This window comes from Ruditapes philippinarum, unplaced genomic scaffold (genome assembly GCF_026571515.1).
Source record: "Ruditapes philippinarum isolate M1 unplaced genomic scaffold, ASM2657151v2 ctg1961_1_1_1_1, whole genome shotgun sequence".
Classification (NCBI taxonomy): Eukaryota; Metazoa; Mollusca; class Bivalvia; order Venerida; family Veneridae; genus Ruditapes; species Ruditapes philippinarum.
In genome coordinates this window covers 212,609-232,005 of record NW_026858357.1, presented here as the reverse complement: position 1 = coordinate 232,005, position 19,397 = coordinate 212,609, and the positions used below count along the sequence as shown (strand labels likewise).

The window sequence follows — 19,397 nt, the reverse complement described above, 5'->3', positions numbered from 1 at the left end:
AACTGAAACAGCTATCATTTACAATGTTCAGCAATATTTCAAAGTAATAATTTCTATATACATTTGTACAAGAATATATGGTAATAATGAAATTTGACACAATTTTGAACAAACTTGATCCATGTCATGGATATTCTGAACACAAGTGATAATACAAGGTAAAAGGAAACTCTACATGTAGTTGTAAACCATCATTTGATGATTGCCTACAATCATTAGACACTCCTTATTGTTTATGTAAATCAATATGTACAAGGGAATGTGGGCACAACAATGTCCGAATGAAATATGAAATATCACTTGTAGACACTTTAACACGATATCATGTCCGGTTATATTATACTGAATACCTGATTGACAAGTAATAAAAATATTAACTAGAAATGTGTCCATAGGACACGGGTGCCCCCACCGCGCCACTGTTCTGTCAATCTTTTCACTAAGTCAAGGGAAATAACTCTAAAAATACTGGATAAATCCACACGCGAAACCCCAGGTGCAAATCTAAATATGCTGAGCATCCTGCCCATAAGGTTTAATGACTATGTCAAATCCTTTTTGAGTAGCTTGCGACACAAGTTGAAAATTGCAAAAATTTTCTAAGTGAAGGGCAATAACTCTAAAAATACTAAATAAATCCAGACAAAAATACCTGGTGCACAACTGCACATGCTGATCAATATTCCTGTAAAGTTACATGACTCTAGGTCAAATACTTTTTGAGTTACATGCGACACAAGTTGAAAATTGCAAAATTTTACTAAGTCAAGGGCAATAACTCTGAAAATACTAAAAATATCCAGACGAAAATACCCAGGTGCACAACTACACATGCTGATCAACATTCCTGTAAAGTTTCATGACTCTAGGTCAAATACTTTTTGAGTTACGTGCGACACAAAAGTGGACGGACAGACGGACGGACGGACAAGGGTAAATCTAAATGCCCGCCACTATCGTGGGGGCACAAAAAAACTATTAAAAAATCCCTAACAGTGCCATTTTTAAAATGGTTTTTAGTATAAAGAAGATCAATGAATTTATATCCCATCAATTTATACTGATACTGGACTATCTAGTTTTAAAATTATTAAAAAAACATAACAGTGCCATTTTTAAAATGGTCTTTCGTATGAAGAAGATAAATGAATTTATATCCCATCAATTTATACTGATACTGGACTATCTAGTTTTAAAATTATTAAAAAAAAAAACATAACAGTGCCATTTTTAAAATGGTCTTTAGTATGAAGAAGATCAATAAATTTGTATCTGATCAATTTATACTGATACTGGACTATCTAGTTTTAAAATTATTAAAAAAAAAAACATAACAGTGCCATTTTTAAAATGGTCTTTAGTATGAAGAAGATCAATGAATTCATATCCCATCAATTATTACTGATAGCAGACTGACCAGTAATTAAACTATTCAGAAATCCCTAACAGTGCCATTTTTAAAATGGTCTTTAGTATGAAGGAGATCAATGAATTCATATCACATCAATTTATACTGATACTGGACTATCTAGTTTTAAAACTATTAAAAAATCCATAACAGTGCCATTTTTAAAATGGTCTTTAGTGTACAAAGGAGATCAACAATACGGGACTGACTAGTAACAAAAGTTACTTAAAAAAAAACCCTAACAGTGCCATTTTTCAAATTGGTCTTTGGTATGACATAGATCAAAACTGAACACATAGATGAAATACAAGAACACAGTTAAAATACTTTGAACAATTGGACAATTTTCAATCATGCTAAGATAATTGCTTCAAAATTCATCTAAAAACATTTTTCAAGACATAAAATTCAAAACATTAAAGACATTTGTGAAACTGTAATATATTCAACTAGAACAAATCTAACCTTAGTCAATTTGTAAAACAAATTATTCCATTGATTTTCTGCCAAAAATTTATTCCTGTGTATTTTATCTACACTTGTAACCTAAATAATTAAAGTAAGTACAAACCAAATTAGCCTTACAATGAACATTGTAAAATCTTGAAATTAATTTTTGTTTTGGCAATTCATTTTCAAAGAAAATAAAATATCAAAAAGAAATTTCATACCCAAGTAGAAACTTGCTCCAATTCACACTTTGTCACAGTTAATAACCAAAATGTCAATCCAGGTTATATATTATGGCTTTGAGTTTATCTTCATCAATCGTTAGGTTTGGTGTTTGTATTTTACGTATGGCTGAGACCAAAACATCAAGAGTCGCCCTGTCCAGCTGCTCTTGCCGCCATTTTGTCAGCACCTCTAAAATCTTTGTTGATTTTCTCTGAAAGTCATCATCTATATGTTCAACTTCAACTTTTGATAAACCTAGCTCATATGCTAGGTGTTCCCACCCACGTCCAATGATTCCAGCTGCCAGTTTACCATATTCTTTATTAGTAAGCAATCTTTTTGGAACAGCTTCCATTTCTACATAGTTGTTGTACCATGTGTCAAAAACATCTCGAGCTTGGAAAGTGTGGCTCCTTCGGTCTGGGCAAGGTATACATGACTTGGCAAACTCTTCAATTTTCGCTATTCTGTATACTTTTTTGCTGCCAAAAAGCTCATGATCTTTATTATAACACCTAACTGAATTTGTAAAAAACTTTCTTTTACCTTGACTTCCTGATTCATCAGCACATAACTTTTGAAACTCAACAGATACTACTGTTTCAAAGAAACATCGGAACAAGTCACAATCTTTGCTGGAAACTTGCTCGGGGGGACACAGATTAACAACTAAAAGTTCTAGTTTACCTTCTCTAAAATTTATCATTCCTGCATGATCAAGTCGAATCTCAAATACACTCAAATTTTCAAAAAGCAAGCTTTGATTTTCAAATGTAATAGGCGACCATTTTCCAAGAGCCGCTGCAGTGAATCTTTGAAAAATTGTCTCCACAATGCAGTCATTTTCAAACTCGTATACAAGTGCCACCTGTGTCATAGAATTATTTTTAATAAAACTAGACACAAGTTGGGATGAAGAGCTAACCTTAAGTAGACTTGGTACAAAGTAACAATCCATGACTTCAGGACTGCTGGAAAAACCTTTGGTTCCTTTATATTTCTGCACCTGGGCAATTATTCTATGGCATTGAAGAAAGCCTAATAAAACATCTTTGTGTTGCAAAAAATTTGTTTCAGGATTCCTTTTCCACAGTTCTTCAATAAGAGCTTTCTCAAGAATAGCATCATCACACAGCCTTCTCCATGGTTTTCTCAAATGAGTGTGAGTACTACAGAACTTCTTTGAAGTAATGATACATTTAAATGCATCAATGAGATATTGTGGATCTAAGACAACATAGCTGGACAATTCTGTGTCATTAAAATGGAACAGACTCCCTCTTGCATGATGAAATTGCAAGAACAACTTGACCTCATCTTGTTCTGCCAAAGGATACTGGATTTCTTTGTTAATGGCCAGAACATTATCAAATGATGTAATTTTTTCATGTTGTTTTTCTTTCAACGATTTTTCGAGAAGGATCCATCTTGCTGGTAAAGGTGCCCTTTCTTCTGACAGACGTTTTCCCAATCTTGTTATTGATTTTCTAAGATCTAAAAAATCACTTGTATCAGGTCCAATGTTTGAAACTGCAAAATGTTGCGAGTATATATGCCTAAGCTGCTTGCTGTCATCAAATATACATCGCACATCCTCAAAGTAGTCATCAACATCTTCATCAACATTTAATTTGTCTTTATGTGTACCCACCAGAATAATATGGGGTTCTTCACCATCGTTAGACCCAACAAAACAGTGGACAGAATTAACCCAAAATTTAATGTAATCTTTCAAAGTTTTCTTATTTTTCTTATTGGGAAAGTCCTCATCTTTAATAATAGTGTCAAGTCCCAAAGACAGATCAAAGACCAGTAAATAAATTGCTTGTCTTGAGTGGAAAAGTTGATGTGTCGAGTAGAAAATATACTGACCACCAAAATCCCAGAATGACCCTATTAATGATCCCCCTGTCATATCTTCCGATGAGGTATTGCTCATTACTGATGAATACCTCTTATATATGGCGATGTCACTATTAAAAGTAGACGGTTGACCAGTTTCTGTCTGGCTTAAAGACTGATCAGAGTAACTACAACTTGCCACTACTTTCATTTTCTTGGCATTTTCTTGTGTTTCACCATCTTTACTCGAACTCAAAGAACTAGATCTTAGTCTTCTTTTTGTTGTGTTTTTATACATATTTATCTTTTCTTGTCCGTCGTCCAAATAATCTACAGCTGCAAGCCGTCTTGCTGCCTCTGAAAATAAGAAAATACAGTTGATGCTGCTTTTGTCAACATTTACCAGAAATGTGTAAATAGACAATTATGTCTCAAATTCTTTTGCATGTCAATGAAAAATATTAAAATAAAAGATGTTCTATCAATGAGTAATATATTGTTAAACTTTGTTCACTTGAACTCTGATCATTTGAATACAGCCTTTGCTCAAGCACACCATCCATCCATTCATCACAGTCAATCCCTTTATAATATATAAATATGACTCGCTCTGAATAATTGGCAGTTGCTGCATTTTGTTTACACCTCATGATTGTGAATTTAATTTGAATTCCTTTCAGTTTATTAATGTGAGTGAAAATACTAGAACTCTTATTCTTTCAAAACTGGTGTAAAATTAATAAGATGATCTCACGAATATACATCGTAACATGTTTCGATGTTATGTCTTTAAAACTTCAATAAAACAAAAACAGCATACCACTAATATTGTTTTAATAATACCTGTATCAGCATCAGCCACAATGGTTCTTCTTTTCCAAGAAAAATCCTCTTCCACATCAAAGTGGATGACATCTATTCCATTTGTGCTGCCAACATTTGAAACACCCTCTTCTAACAATTTCTTCACCAATGATGTCTTGCCTTGTCCATGGCACCCAATCACCATAATTCTTAATGATCTGTCACGCTCTACCCCTTCTAAAATAGCTTTCTCAAACAGCCGTCGTGTATAGGGATGTCATTCAGTTCCTCCGGAATATTATCTGAGAAAATAAAAGATACACGTTTCACTTTGTATAAGTATTGAGTAAAAGTTTACAATGACCTAATACAAAAAGTTCTGATCGAGTCCAAATACAAACGGTAAAATTCATCAAGTTTTTTAATTTCATCTTATTGCATATAGACAAGTAAGACTGTATTAATAAACATATCTTTTTTATATTAACATTTGTTCACACTATACAAAAGGGTTTGATTATTTTTCATCATCATCAATTATCATTTTTAATAAAGTATTTGGGTCCTTCAAAAGCCAATTTTGCCCCAAAAATGCTTTTATTCTTATTTTTGAAAAGCTTTCTATTTTCTATTTTTGACATCCTGTTATAGGTTCCAAGCATCTAAAATGCTCTAAAACCATTCATTCAATGCTATAAAACTAATATTTTCATTTCTATAGAATGAAAATTCATTTTTTCTAAGCTATTGTGCCTTTAAACAATATTTCAGTGGATTACGAATATGTACCCAACCAACAATTATACTAATCTCTAACAAATGACATGAAGGTACTAATTTTTTTTCCTGTAATGATTTATAACACACCTTGTTCTTGCTCATCTTCAGCTTCAAAAGACCAGTTCTCACATACCTGTAATGAAATGATTTTGTTATGACTTCATGCATATTTTCGTATTATGCTAAAAGTAAAATACAAAATTTAATACAGTCAATAGGATAACTGCCCTTGATTATATATATATAATTTTTAAAAAGTTACTGTAATGTGTGACAGAGATATCTCATACAAGAATTATAAATGATGATATCATAGTAAGAGTTACTTCAAGTACTTTATGAATTTGACATGGATTTATTTTTTTTTTTGATTCTCAAAATCAAAGAGATCAAAATAATCTTTATATGTGCACTTACTAATCCGATTCTTAAAATTAAATTTACCTCTTTGTTACGTTTCTTTTTGAACTGTACCATGGATGGTTTATAATAATTCCAGTAGGATTCTTGAAGGACTGAAAACAAACCAAATAAAAACTTAATTTGAATGAAATGTAAAATATGAAAATAAAATAATAAAGAAATATAGTCGGATTAAATTGAAAATCATTTTGTGTGTGTGTGCTATAATAAGCCCAAAATCAAGTTAAAAGTGAATTTTGACTTTTAATTCTTTGGTCATTTTGAAAAAATACAATAATTATTCTGGAAAAACAAAGTGAGCAAATGATCTAAAATAATGGACAAAAGTTATTGGCCAAATTTCATCAATGGTACAGAAATCTCAACAAAAACAAGAGGGCCATGATGGCCCTGAGTCGCTCACCAGAAAGAACTGCTTTTCAGTGTTGGAATGATATTCTAATATTAAATTTGAACATAGAATATGTTTAAACAATAATTTGAAGAAATGCCATGACCTGGGGCATCTAAGCTTTAGCTTAAACACGCTAATCAAATTAATATGAGCAAACTTGATAAAAGACTACCTAAGAATGCTACAAAGTTTGGTGATCATCTATCAATTACTTCCTTAGGAAATGATGTTTGAAGGTTTTTTTTATTATTTTTAGCCCCTAAAATGGGCTAATCAAATTAATATAAGCAAACTTGATAAAAGAGTACCAAGAATGCTACAGACAAAGTTTGGTGATCATCCATCGATTGGTTCTGAAGTAGAAGATGTTTGAAGGTTTTTCTATTTTTAGCTTTAGCAGCCCCTAAAAGGGGCCAATCAAATTAATGTGAGCAAACTTGATAAATGATTATCCAAAAATGCTACAGAAAAAAGTTTGGCCATTATCCATTAATTAGTTCTGTAGGAGAAGATGTTTAAATGTATTTCTATTTTTAATTTTAGAGGCCCCTAAAATGGGCTAATCAAATTAATGTGAGCAAACATGATAAAAGACTACCCAATAATGCTACAGACAAAGTTTGGTGATCATCCATCAATTGGTTCTGAAGTAGAAGATGTTTAACGGTTTTTCTACTTTTAGCTTTAGCGGCCCCTTAAAGGCGCCAATCAAATTAATGTGAGCAAACTTGATAAAAGATTGCCCAAAAATGCTACAGACAAAGATTGGTGATCATCCATCAATTAGTTCTGTAGCAATAGACGTTTAAATGAATATCTATTTTTAATTTCAGTGGCCCCTTGAAGGGGCCAATCAAAGTAATATGAGCAAACTTGATAAAAGACTACCCAACAATGCTACAAAGTTTGGTGATCATTCATCCATTAGTTCTGTAGAAACAGTCATTTAAAGGTATTTCTATTTTTAGTTTAAGCAGCCCCTAAAAGGGGCCAATCAAATTCATATGACCAAACTTGATAAAAGACTACCCAACAATACCACAGACAAAGTTTGGTGATCATCCATCAATTAGTTCTGTAAAAGAAGATGTTTAAAGGTATTTCTATTTTTAGCTCTGCTGACCCCTAAAAGGGGCCAATTGGAATGACATGAGCAAATTCCAGTGTGACTGTCACAAGGATGCTACAGACCAAATTTGAAGTAAATCTGCTTAGTAGTTTCACAGAAGAAGATGATTGTTGATGTATGACGACAGACAACGGACGCCGGAGCATCCCCCTTTGATACTAATAGCTCACCCTGAGCCTTCGGCTCTGGTGAGCTAAAAAAAAAAACAACCCAAAACTTTCCAGTCAGGTCATATCAAAAACTTTTAGTTTCCTACATTTTAAATATATAGGAGCATAAACAATTTACTTACTAAGTATTTAGTACTTACTACTATAAAGGTTATCAAGTGCATTACGAATCTTGCAATTTAGTACTTACTACTATAAAGGTTATCAAGTGCATTACGAATCTTGCAATTTAGTACTTACTACTATAAAGGTTATCAAGTGCATTACGAATCTTGCGATTATCTGGTGCATGTATGATAAAATTACAAATGATCTCTTCCCCTTTTCGTTTTACAGGTACCTCTGTTTGAACTTTGGCATCAATTCTTCCATTATCTTCTCTTAAGATCACCTTAAAACACCAGGAAAACTCTGAAAAATTTGTATTTCATTCAATATTAGCAAGAGTTCCTTGATTTATAGTTCATCAAAATCAAACCTTCAACAGTACACAAATATTATCCTATAAGCTTTGACAAATCTTTTGACACACTAGTAATTTACAGTCCAGCTTTAGTAGTGTCCCCTAGTTAATCAAAGGCCATTACAGAAATGGCTAACTGTTTACACTACATTCATGATTTATGTTTTTCTTTCGAAGTTTTTTGTTTCTTTTAAATATAATTAGTATTATTTGTGAATATAATATATGTTTACATCATTGAATTATTTTAGAAAAAGATAATGTTGATATTCATTGAACAGTAAGTAAAAATCGTAAGCATTATATATATATGCGGGGGATGGGGTAATGAGGTAATTTCGCAATGAGTGTTCTGATGAGACTCATTAGAACGCATTGACCATTAATGTTGAAAATTTAACAAAGTCGATAAACAGGAAGTGGATAAAGGACAGACCTGAAATCGAATCCCACAGTATGGGACCATGTGTCAATGCTGTATGCCAAATATCAAGAGGCTGTGATAAGTAGTTGCTGAGAAAACTGTTACGAAAAGTTTTTCCCCGCCCGCCCGCCCGCGATTCGCCATACTATTACCCGGGTTTGCACAAATGCAACCCGGCCAATAAAGAAAAGAAAATTCTGTTCTTTTTTCAAAAATAGTCTTATTAGTGATATGGTCTTAATTGTCTGCAGGTCTTGAGTATGGTTGCTAATCAGTATATATAGCTGTTCCAAATACCTTATGTCAGCTTGAGGTTTTTTACATGTAACTACTCACATTATAAGACTATGCAATAGAAATCAGACTCTTATCATCGAGCAGTATCAGCTTTATACTATTTTATATTTTATTTATGATTTACCACTTGGTATATGTCCAATCTTATCACAAAGTTCATTGAAAGCTGCCACAGGAAACGTCGATGTTCCATTATATCTCAATTGCTCTACTTTAAGGTAAAGTTCGTCTCCACGTCTAATTTTTTTACACAGTTCCGTCTTATACACATGGTATCCTCGAAGAGGCAATGAAGTAATCTCCACTTTCAACATCTTAACATCTTTTACAGTCGCCATAGCAAAATCTGGAAATAAAGAATTTGAAAGATATAATGCTTATATTTTAAATTAGCAATATACTTAAAACAAAAGCCGTTCCGGAAGTCAACGCCCTCGGCTATTCTAAGTGCTTGATAGTAAGAAAAGGGACATTACTATGTAAAAAGGTAACTCAAAGTTATGTGGCCTGTGCCCATTGTCTTAGACAATCACAGAGAACAGGTTTGTGAAGTTTCAATGCATTCCCATCAGTAGTTTTGGAGATACTAACTTGCAAGCAAAAACTAATAATAACCTAAGTGTGCTGACAACCCCCACACAGACACCGGGTTGAGTATAACACATGTAAATTCCACTATTCTTAAAATCAATTAAACATTAATAATAAATCCTAGGGATATCTGTAGAAATTCCTGTTAATCACTTTGATTATTGTTTATTCACATAAAGAACAAAAAATAAATAAAACAAGCAATTATCATAGTATTGCAAGCAATCCATAAGTCCCCTACCGGCTAGAGCCCCAGCAACATTCTGAAGGGCCATTGGCCATTCACTTATGTTTCTATTTTAGGTAAATTTGTTGAAAAAGTTCTTTAAAAGTGATCACAGGAAACAGTTTTTATGTACAGACAGACAGACAGACTGAAGGACACTCTAAAGTTATTTTTTAAACATCCCTGTTATCAAAATATAACATTTTTAAAAGCAAAATTTTTAAAAAGGAGATAACTCTTAAATAAAGATGCAAGATGTCATACATAATGTGAGTGTAACGAAGAACAATTAGTAATGAAGGTATGAATAATGAATGTTTATTTTGAATTTGAAGTAAGTGAAAAGTAAAAGAATGAATAGGAAAAATTAAAAGTTTAAGGAGGAGATAGTTCTGGAAATATGGATGCTAGATTTATAAACCTTGTCATATTATTATGATGTGGGAGTTTGAAGAAAATCCTATCATGATTGAAGAAGTTGGAACTTGGAGTAAAAATTACCAATTTCTCGAAAAATAGTCTAAGTTCAAAAGGGGCATAATTCTGGAAATAGTCTTGCTAGAGTATTGAACTTTCTCACAAATGTTGAGTGATAATAAGAAACATTTATATGAAGTTTGAAGTAGATACATTCAGAAAAAAAGAAGTTATTAAAAAAAAAACAATATTTTTTTCATGAAAATTTTAAGTTCAAGGGAGGTAATTCTGATAAATTTTGTGCTAGAATTGTAAACCTTGTCACATATGATGTGGTTGATGACTAGCAACTTATATTTAAAGTTTGAAGAAAATACCTTAAGAAATAAAGAACTTATAGTGAAAAAACTTAAAAACTAGAATCAGAAATCTTGAAATTCAGTCTATTTGTTGCCAATTTTCAACATAGGAAGATAAGAAAAGGATGTGCATAATTTCAAGACTGTCATCTACCCATATGTCAAGTTTCATAAAAATATTTTCAGTACTTTTTGCGTTATCACTGGATCCAGGTTATGTGTAAAATTTGCCATATTTTCAGTCTATTTGTTGCCATAGCAACCTGAATTTTCAGCATAGGAAAAAAAGAAAAAGACGTGCATAATCTCCATACTGCCATCTATCCATATATCAAGTTTCATAAAAATATCTTCAGTACTTTTTGCGTTATCGCGGGATCCAGGTTATGTGTAAAATTTGCCATATTTTCAGTCTATTTGTTGCCATAGCAACCAGAATTTTCAACATAGGAAGAAAAGAAAAAGATGTGCATAATCTCCATACTGCCATCTATCCATATATCAAGTTTCATAAAAATATCTTCAGTACTTTTTGCGTTATCGCGGGATCCAGTTTTGTGGACGGACGGACTGACGGACAGATGGACGGAGGGTAAAAAAATCCCCTCCGGTAAACCGGTAGGGGACTAATAACCATGGCAAAATGTGAAGTTATTTTTACTTTAATATAATTTTACACTCACCATTTGCAAATAGATAGACGGAATGTCATTTGTTCAAAAATGTATTTGGAAAGTTTCCATAGCTCATGTAGATAAATGAATGAAAATAGAAGTGATAACTTCATTAAGATATATAGCTCTTTTGGAAAAAATTCAACACATTTAATATATATCAATGTAACAATAAGGATTTCATCACAATTTGTTTGTTAACAAAGAAAAACATTGATTTTTGTGGTAAAGTAACTTGTTATTCATATAAAAGTGCAGAGTAGGAATCTATCAAATACAAAGTAAACCTACTGGTATGACAATGTACATTGTTACTTTTATTTTATGCTTTTATCAGGTATGATATTGCATGCTATTTTCAAGAGCTAGTAGTTATGTTAAAGAGATTCCATTGAGGTTTTCTGATATGATGGGATTGGAAATACTTTTCCATTTTTAATTTAATTCTGAACATATTTATATCTTTAATTTTCATTGCAGATTTTTCCTTTTTAATGCAGATTTTTCCATTTTAATGCAGATTTTTCCTTTTTAATGCAGATTTTTCCTTTTTAATGCAAATTTTTCCTACTTAATGCAGATTTTACCTTTTTAATACAGATTTTACCTTTTTAATGCAGATTTTTCCTTTTTAATGCAGATTTTACCTTTTTAATGCAGATTTTTCCATTTTAATGCAGATTTTTCCATTTTAAGTGCCTCGCTTGATTCATGTAAGAATTTTAAATTTTATATTTATAGGCTGTTTGACCTCAGTGGAACTCTTTTAAAAAGTAGCCTATGTTTAATTTCAATGTTTATTTATTCAGTATATGATCAGATATTTTTCTAAATATAATTAAAATTTATTTATATATATTAAAATTGACAATGATTTAAAAAATCTGTCAAAAACAACTTACAAAATTTTAGTCCTGAACTGTAAGTATTCCTAAATAAAATTACTTCCTTGTTTTTAACATTTTAACATGTTAGTTTTAAATCATTATATCAATAATAATATCAGTTGATAAAAAACCAATCTGATAAACTTAGCTTTATCACCAACCTTACTGAGAAATCCCTTACCAGTTTACATGTACAGACATGATATATCCAAACATGACCCTAATCTCTCTCAGTTTGAATTACCAGATTACTGGATTACCAAAAGAATTTTCATTACAAGGTATTTGTTAACAAAAGAAAACAATTAAGTCAATATGTATGCTTAAAGATTTATTGTTATTGAAATAAAATGTCAGATTAGGGTTCTATTAAATGTGCTTAACAGTGCATCATTTCTAATTTGTTTAATTTACATTTGATTCATTAATATGGTATCTTTATGTTTACATTTGATTCATAAATACTATATCTTTTGATGAAAATGAAAATGCATTATGTGAAAATAACTGTCCCGTTATTTAGAAGTGACCCATAAATGTACCTACATTTGTATTACTATATATATATATACTGATATAATATTCATGGCAGCTGGAAAAATAACCATCAAAAATATAACAATGTAAGTTTTACAGTTTTTCTCAATGTTTACAAAACCCAGTAATTCCTAATGTTAAAATTTGTTTTATGCTTCCCAGATCCCTTTAAGAGTGATAGCAATCTGATTTAAATCAGCTCTAAATAACGCCCAGCTTTTAGATCTGACCATGACCAAATACGAAGTCACTTCTGGTAAACTTTCACACAGCCAATCAATACTGAGTAGGTACATTGTAATTTTCACAATTTCGAAAACAAACATGGCGTTGTCCATATAGACGACAAGTAAACTGGCAAAACAATCTAGCCCATTAAAAACTGACTGCGTTATTTCAAGCTAATTTGTTAAAAATTATTCCTTTTTTTTCCTAACAAAAACCATCAATATGTTTAACTTCCACCTATAACGTTATTTTGATACTTTTTCTAATGCTTATGTTCAAACCAGTTTGATTGCATGGCTAAAAATAGCTTTCTCCGGAAATCTGTATTTTTAAGAAGGCGAAACATATACAGTCGTCATCAGATCTACATAAAAGAAGTAAGTAGGTCTGAGCTTTAGTCAGATTGAGAGTGGAAGTATAATGAAGTTTACTGAAATTTGCAGAATAACTCCTTAATCACATTGTTTTTACATTCTCATCACCACATCTAGAGAAGAAATATAGAAAAGGAAAGTTTTGGCCAAAAAAATCACAATGTATTAAAGTGGATCCTATATTAAAACCAGAAAAAAATATTCACCTTCTTAACATAAAAGGCTTAGAAATGATTTTGGTTGAAAGACAGTGAAAAATAACATCTGAGAGGCGAGATCCTAATGCAGTATAATACACTGTAAAGAAGACTACTGGCTAACAAATGGATAAGAAAAGATTTTTTTTTTAATTCTGAAAGCACAGATTATACGACACAAAAATTGCACATTGAGCAAGGTATAATCATAAAACCTTTTGTAAGGATTGAGTTTTAAGTTTCTGCCTACCTTAATGTTTAACAATAGTCCATACTGAACATTGTACTGTATACTGGTTGTCTGTACTGTTAAACATCTGTAGCATACTGCTGCTATGGATAGTAAAACTTTTCCTCCTCACTAACTGCCATGCCTACATTCATAGAATGACAATCCTTTCACCTTCCAGTCCTTGCTGAAAGAGAACACAAGAAGAAATTGCAACAACAAATTAAAATGATAGCCAAAAATTTAACAAAAGAAGTTTTGGCCTAGCAAATTTAGGTATAGAAGCATGGTTAACTAAACAATAGGTAAAGAGGAACTGGTATAAATAGCTGGATGTTGGTCCTTAAGCACATTAGAGCAGTGTATTACTTGTGATTTTAACATGATAACATAATTCAATTAAGCTTAATGTAATTAATTTGTGTGTGTTACAAATTACAATAATATTGAATAATAACTCTCTAGCTTGTTCTACCGTCCACGCCCCCTAGCACCGGCTTAGGCAGAATTAAACATTTAATCATGAAATGGTAAAGTTTTGAATTTAGAAACATCTGCCAATGTGTTCATACAGCGGTTATCATGGAACCTTCAATGTGACACAGTAATGCCATTCCATGAAAAGCGGCGTATGGTCCCGAAGTAATAGAGAGCGTGTGCCCTTAAACAAGAAACTAAATATAATGGAATTTTGTAAGAGGATCTGAGGTTGTGAAGTCTGCATATCAGATATGATGCCAAAAGACAAATTTAAAAAGCAGAAAACATATCCTAAGGCTGATTCAACATTATTCAAAAAGGAATATTGAATTTGGAACCACCAAACTAGAAAATGCCAAAAAGTTAAAACTAAAAATACCACAAACACAACAATAATATCGTGCTGAAAGATCTTTAAGTATAGTAAATACGTACTAATAAACTTTAACTGGATAAGTGTTTTATTTTATAAACAGTTGAGTCACTACACTGATTAACAGTTTGCCGATTTTCCAAAGTAAATGTGTTACGATTCATTTGAAATACTGAAATCCTATTGGACAAAAAATAATTTCAAACACTAAGGATCAGAAATATAATATCTCTGATTGAAAGATAACTTAAGTTATTAAGCTGGATTATGACACTCTGACTCTGTTAATTCAATGTTTAGGTTAAACAGCACATTGACACACAACTAGTCATACCGTACCGAACCCTACATATATAGTACCTGTAATATATTTGTTCACTTAAGATTATTACACCTAAAAAAGGGTTATAAAAGGAGTTAGTTATATTTTAGAATTTACAGGTTTATATCCCGATATCCTTGTATTAGTCGATCAATGTTAAGGAAGGAATTGAGTCAAAAAGTTGTGAAAGTGAATTTACTTGGTAATATCTATTATTGACCTTTTCGAAAACCTAGCTAAACACCGTTTTCCGGTACGTTACCGTTTTAGCTCTGGGGAATTACATCAAATGAAGTACATAACACAGTTACGTGATATTTCGATTTTTCTATCAGTATTTAACCGTTTAAGGTGAAAAAATTGATGTTTTTGAAGATTATCAATATTCCATTAATATCTATTCCAAATTATTCAAAAAAAAAAATTGTTTATAATGAAAATCAATAAAATTCAAACAGACATAGTGGAATCTTCCATAATAAATAAGGTTATTTTCTGCGTTAACTTGTGTATTTACTTTATTTTTTGTATGGAATTATTCATACAATGATATCTAATTATTTTCTTATAAAGAAATAATTACTTTATTTCAATTTGATTTTAAAAAAGGCCGAAAACATCGAGTTCGCTATTACACTCCATTGGGTGAATTCCCCAGAGCTATGTACAGAAAGTACCGGAAAACGGCGTTTAGCTAGGTTTTCGAATTCGTGAATGAACCTGTGCAAGATCAAAGCATTCAAGGAAGGAATGTTTGGCAATAGATATTCATTGCAACCTACACATAAAAGAGCTTAATGGGCACTGTTAAAAGATAAGAATGTGTAACTATAGTGTGACATGTTCAGTTTCTTAGAAGAACCACCTACCTGATAATGATGGTTTACAAGAGATAGAGATGAAATGTGTTAATGCAGATGTTTATATCATGAACAAACAAAAACAAGTGTTGGGGCAGTGTTCGACACTAACGCAGTCCCGCGGTCCCGAGGACTCCAAAAATTGGCAAGGGATTTCTTAAGTTCCAAGTCAGATGTCCCGTTGGGACTTTTAAGTTTTTAAGTTAAAAATATACTAAACAATTAAAATTGATCTTTAATCAACTTTAAAGTATTAATTTAAGATGGTAATCTTGCAAAAAAAGTATTAATTAAACGTGATAAAATTGCAAAAAGTAAACCGGAAATGAAACATTGTTTACAAAACACGAAAATTCTCCACATACCAAACATTCCAATGTCAGTATTTACCGATATTTTGCTGTATTTTCATCCACCATAGTAAAAATGATATGTTTTATATAGTTTTGTTTAATATTTGATGTTTACTATGATGTTAGAACACTTACACCGTGTAAAAAGTCGGCAATTCCATAAACAATAGTGTACTAGATTTCGGATAAACACATTCGGATGCGTGATTTTTTGGGGATTTTTTTAATATATACAGATTTTGTAATTATATTTTAAATGCAATAATAATAATAATTTGTTCCTGTCTTATCATGTCATTGATATCATTATGTAAAGGAATTATGAGCAAAAAAGCTTTTTTTGCAGTAACTCATTTTCTTCTCTTCAATGACTATAGTTTACACTTATTCAAGTAGACCTAATACAGCAATATTATAATATCAAATGAAAATTACTTACTGCATAACTACAGACAAAGGGACAAAATTAATTCTATGTATTGAAGTCAGTAATATTTAGGACATATTTTACAAGACCTATAAACACTTCCAACTGCATGTATGATTTTATTACCAAACTTAATAATGCTGGAAGGAAACATAGAGGATTTCGTTCCTTCATCACATAATGTAGATCCAAGTATGGGCTATGATCAATATCCCAAAAAGTAAAACGAATGAACAATAAAAAATAAGTTGCACATCAATTTTGATTGACTAGGTTATTTCTTTATTCTTGAAATTATATAAAAAAAAATCAGGGACTTCCAACTTAGGGAAGGGACTTTTGAATTCAAAAACAGATGTCCCGCTGGGATTCCTGGCTGAAAAGTTAGTGTCAACCGCTGGTTGGGGGCCTACATATGACATTTTGCACCATTTGAGGCAACAAAAAGGGGGATCAAAAAAACGTTAAAAGGAGAGTATACCGGGTAATGGGTTAATGAATTCCAACATAGACCTCGCTTTTGCCTAATTCATAATAATTAAAAAGTACTTATTTTGTATTGGGTCGAATCGATTAAGGCGCGAATCGTCGCGAGGCGGAGGACTCCGTTTCGTTTTCAACTCTTATACAAAGATCACTTAAAGTGAAAACTTAAATAAACATACCATAAAATTGCATTTGTTTTGTTATGCCTTTCTTTATAGAAAGACCTTGTAAGATAGGATGAATCTTGAGAATTTTTAGTTCTGTTCTTTCACTGTCTCTGAAGTTGTTGCACCGGGTTTGGATAACTGCTGTAACGTTGCTCGTGTACCGTACTGTAATTGGATTGTGGTTCCGAGATACTAAATTTTAATGAAAAACGATAAACTTTATCATGTACCAACATCTGCATAAACTTTTGTTAAGCTTATTTTACCAAAACTATTATCCTAGAAAGTTCCAGTCACTTAAGGGTTCCTTAAGGATTTGGCGTCGGTCCTCCAGCCCCGCATTTGCAATGAAGAATTGTAAATAGCTGTCCCTTTCTTTACTTCAGTGTTGTCAGATTTTCTGGTCCTTCGGGATCATTGATTTCAGCACTTTTAACTGTTGAAAATGCAGTACTGCTCAATCCGGAACTAGGAGGGCGTGAGGTGTGTTGCTTTTTTCATTATCCCTCATGGATACTCAATTTACCCCAAAATATAGAGAAACACAGAATCCCTAAAGAAAGTCCATCACTGCATAATAGAAAATGTTGCAGGCTCTGTTTTTTACACCTGTCCATGGACAGTAGTGGTAATTGCAAGCTGCAAGTTTGCAATTTTCATGTAAATTTGTTGTGATTAATGCTTCCGAGGGATCACCCTTCTTCCAACTTTTTAGTTTCCTTGCTTTGTGAATATACACCGATCATTTCAGGCTAAAATAATATGGTTCATATACGAAATGTAAAAACTTTTTAAAAAAACTAGCTGATTTGAGATAAAAAAACAAAACTTTTTGGTTTAAAATGTATGCATAAAAGTACAATTAAAATGATTCGGACAAAAAAAACATCAACAAGATGGTCATATATCAACCACCTGAGTGGCTCTAAATAACAGATCTCGAGGACTGATGATATTTAATAACTATTAAAACAACTAAGGATGAAAGACAGGCATTATGTCGAAATCCAGGTCAGCTTATATCAAAGTTTAAATCGATCTGCATCTGGTACTGAGCATATAGTAGAAATATCTGAAATTTCATACACGAAGCTCCAGCAAAATTCAAATCTGCATTTGGAACTTTGCATGCAATAAAAGGGAAAAGAGTCAACTCGGCCCTATACCAACTCGGCACGGGTCAACTCGGCCCACTTTGAAAAAAATATATATAATGTATTAAAGGGATCGAAAGACAAGGTTAAAATAAAGACTTGATTTCAGAAAAAGAATACTATAAATAATAAGTCTGCAAATTTTCTGCCGCCAAATAATAATATTAAACGAATGATGACAAAATTTAAATCGCTAAATCACCGATTTCTACAAATCGGTAAGCGCGGCCATGTTTGTGTATTGGCCGTATAAAAACAGGTGCGCGTGATGTCATTTCCCCACATCTTTTAGATTCATGATAAATCTAGTTGAATCGTAAGGAAATATTAATATAATAAAGTATTGATCTGACAATTTAATTTTCACAGGAGGTGTAGAGGAGATTTTTATGGTTCAAAATACGTAACAATATCAAAAAAAAAAAAAATAAATAATAATAAATAATGAAACGTACGGCTAGCCAAAAGTTCTAGCCGTACGTGAGTCACGAACGACTAGCCAGGACGCACTGTATTGTCTAACCGTACGGCAATTTTCAAAATTATATGGAAGTCGAACGTTATAAAATTGTTGATTTTCATGTTAAACATTTGTTGTTTAATTTGTATGAATTATTAAATCATTTTTGTTAATTTTAAGCACATGGATCGAATAAAAAATGATCGGAGTGGAATAAATAAATAAAAAGAACATTGAATGGAAAAAACGGTGAAATGCAAAAATGATTATATAATTTTCAAAACAGTAGATAAATATCGACGAACATAAAAGCACAGTCAATCAATTAATTAGCCTTAATTAAAACCTATCCAGGGACTGACAATAGAATTTTAGAATGCCTTTCAAGGAACATGCAAACTTTCCTTGATACAGTACCGTCGGTAATTGTCGCAATTATCAAGAGCCTAACAACAATCATTTTCAGTGTTTGTTGTTGTTGTTGTTTTTTTTTTTCATATAAAGGTGTCGAAAATTAAACTTAATGAAACAAAAAAGGATTATTATCAAAAATTTGTAAACTATTTCAATTGGTGTAAATGCAAGCAAAGGCTATTTTTTCTTGACATCTTGCGATGACAAAGATCGATATATATAGCGGTCAAGGCGATTAATCTCTAAAAAGTTAACATCCAAAGACAATTAATGCTGTTTCTTGGTTAAAATCCTCGCTTAAAGTCATAAAATAACATATGCATTTTCGACTTCCATAAAATTTTGAAAAGTGCCGTACGGCTAGCCAATACAG

General features: G+C 31.8%; 1 protein-coding gene across 1 annotated transcript; it reads right to left on the bottom strand.

Annotated features, from left to right (window-relative positions):
* Positions 1–1,339: 1,339 nt before the first annotated feature.
* LOC132752943 (uncharacterized) lies at positions 1,340–5,632 on the bottom strand. The gene is made up of 3 exons (XM_060743360.1): positions 5,597–5,632; positions 4,769–5,031; positions 1,340–4,282 (listed from the first exon to the last, which is right to left on the bottom strand). The coding sequence occupies exons 2-3, from the start codon at positions 4,932–4,934 to the stop codon at positions 2,133–2,135; spliced, it is 2,316 nt and encodes a 771-aa protein (XP_060599343.1). The 5' UTR covers positions 4,935–5,031; positions 5,597–5,632; the 3' UTR covers positions 1,340–2,132.
* Between the last annotated feature and the right edge of the window lie 13,765 nt (positions 5,633–19,397).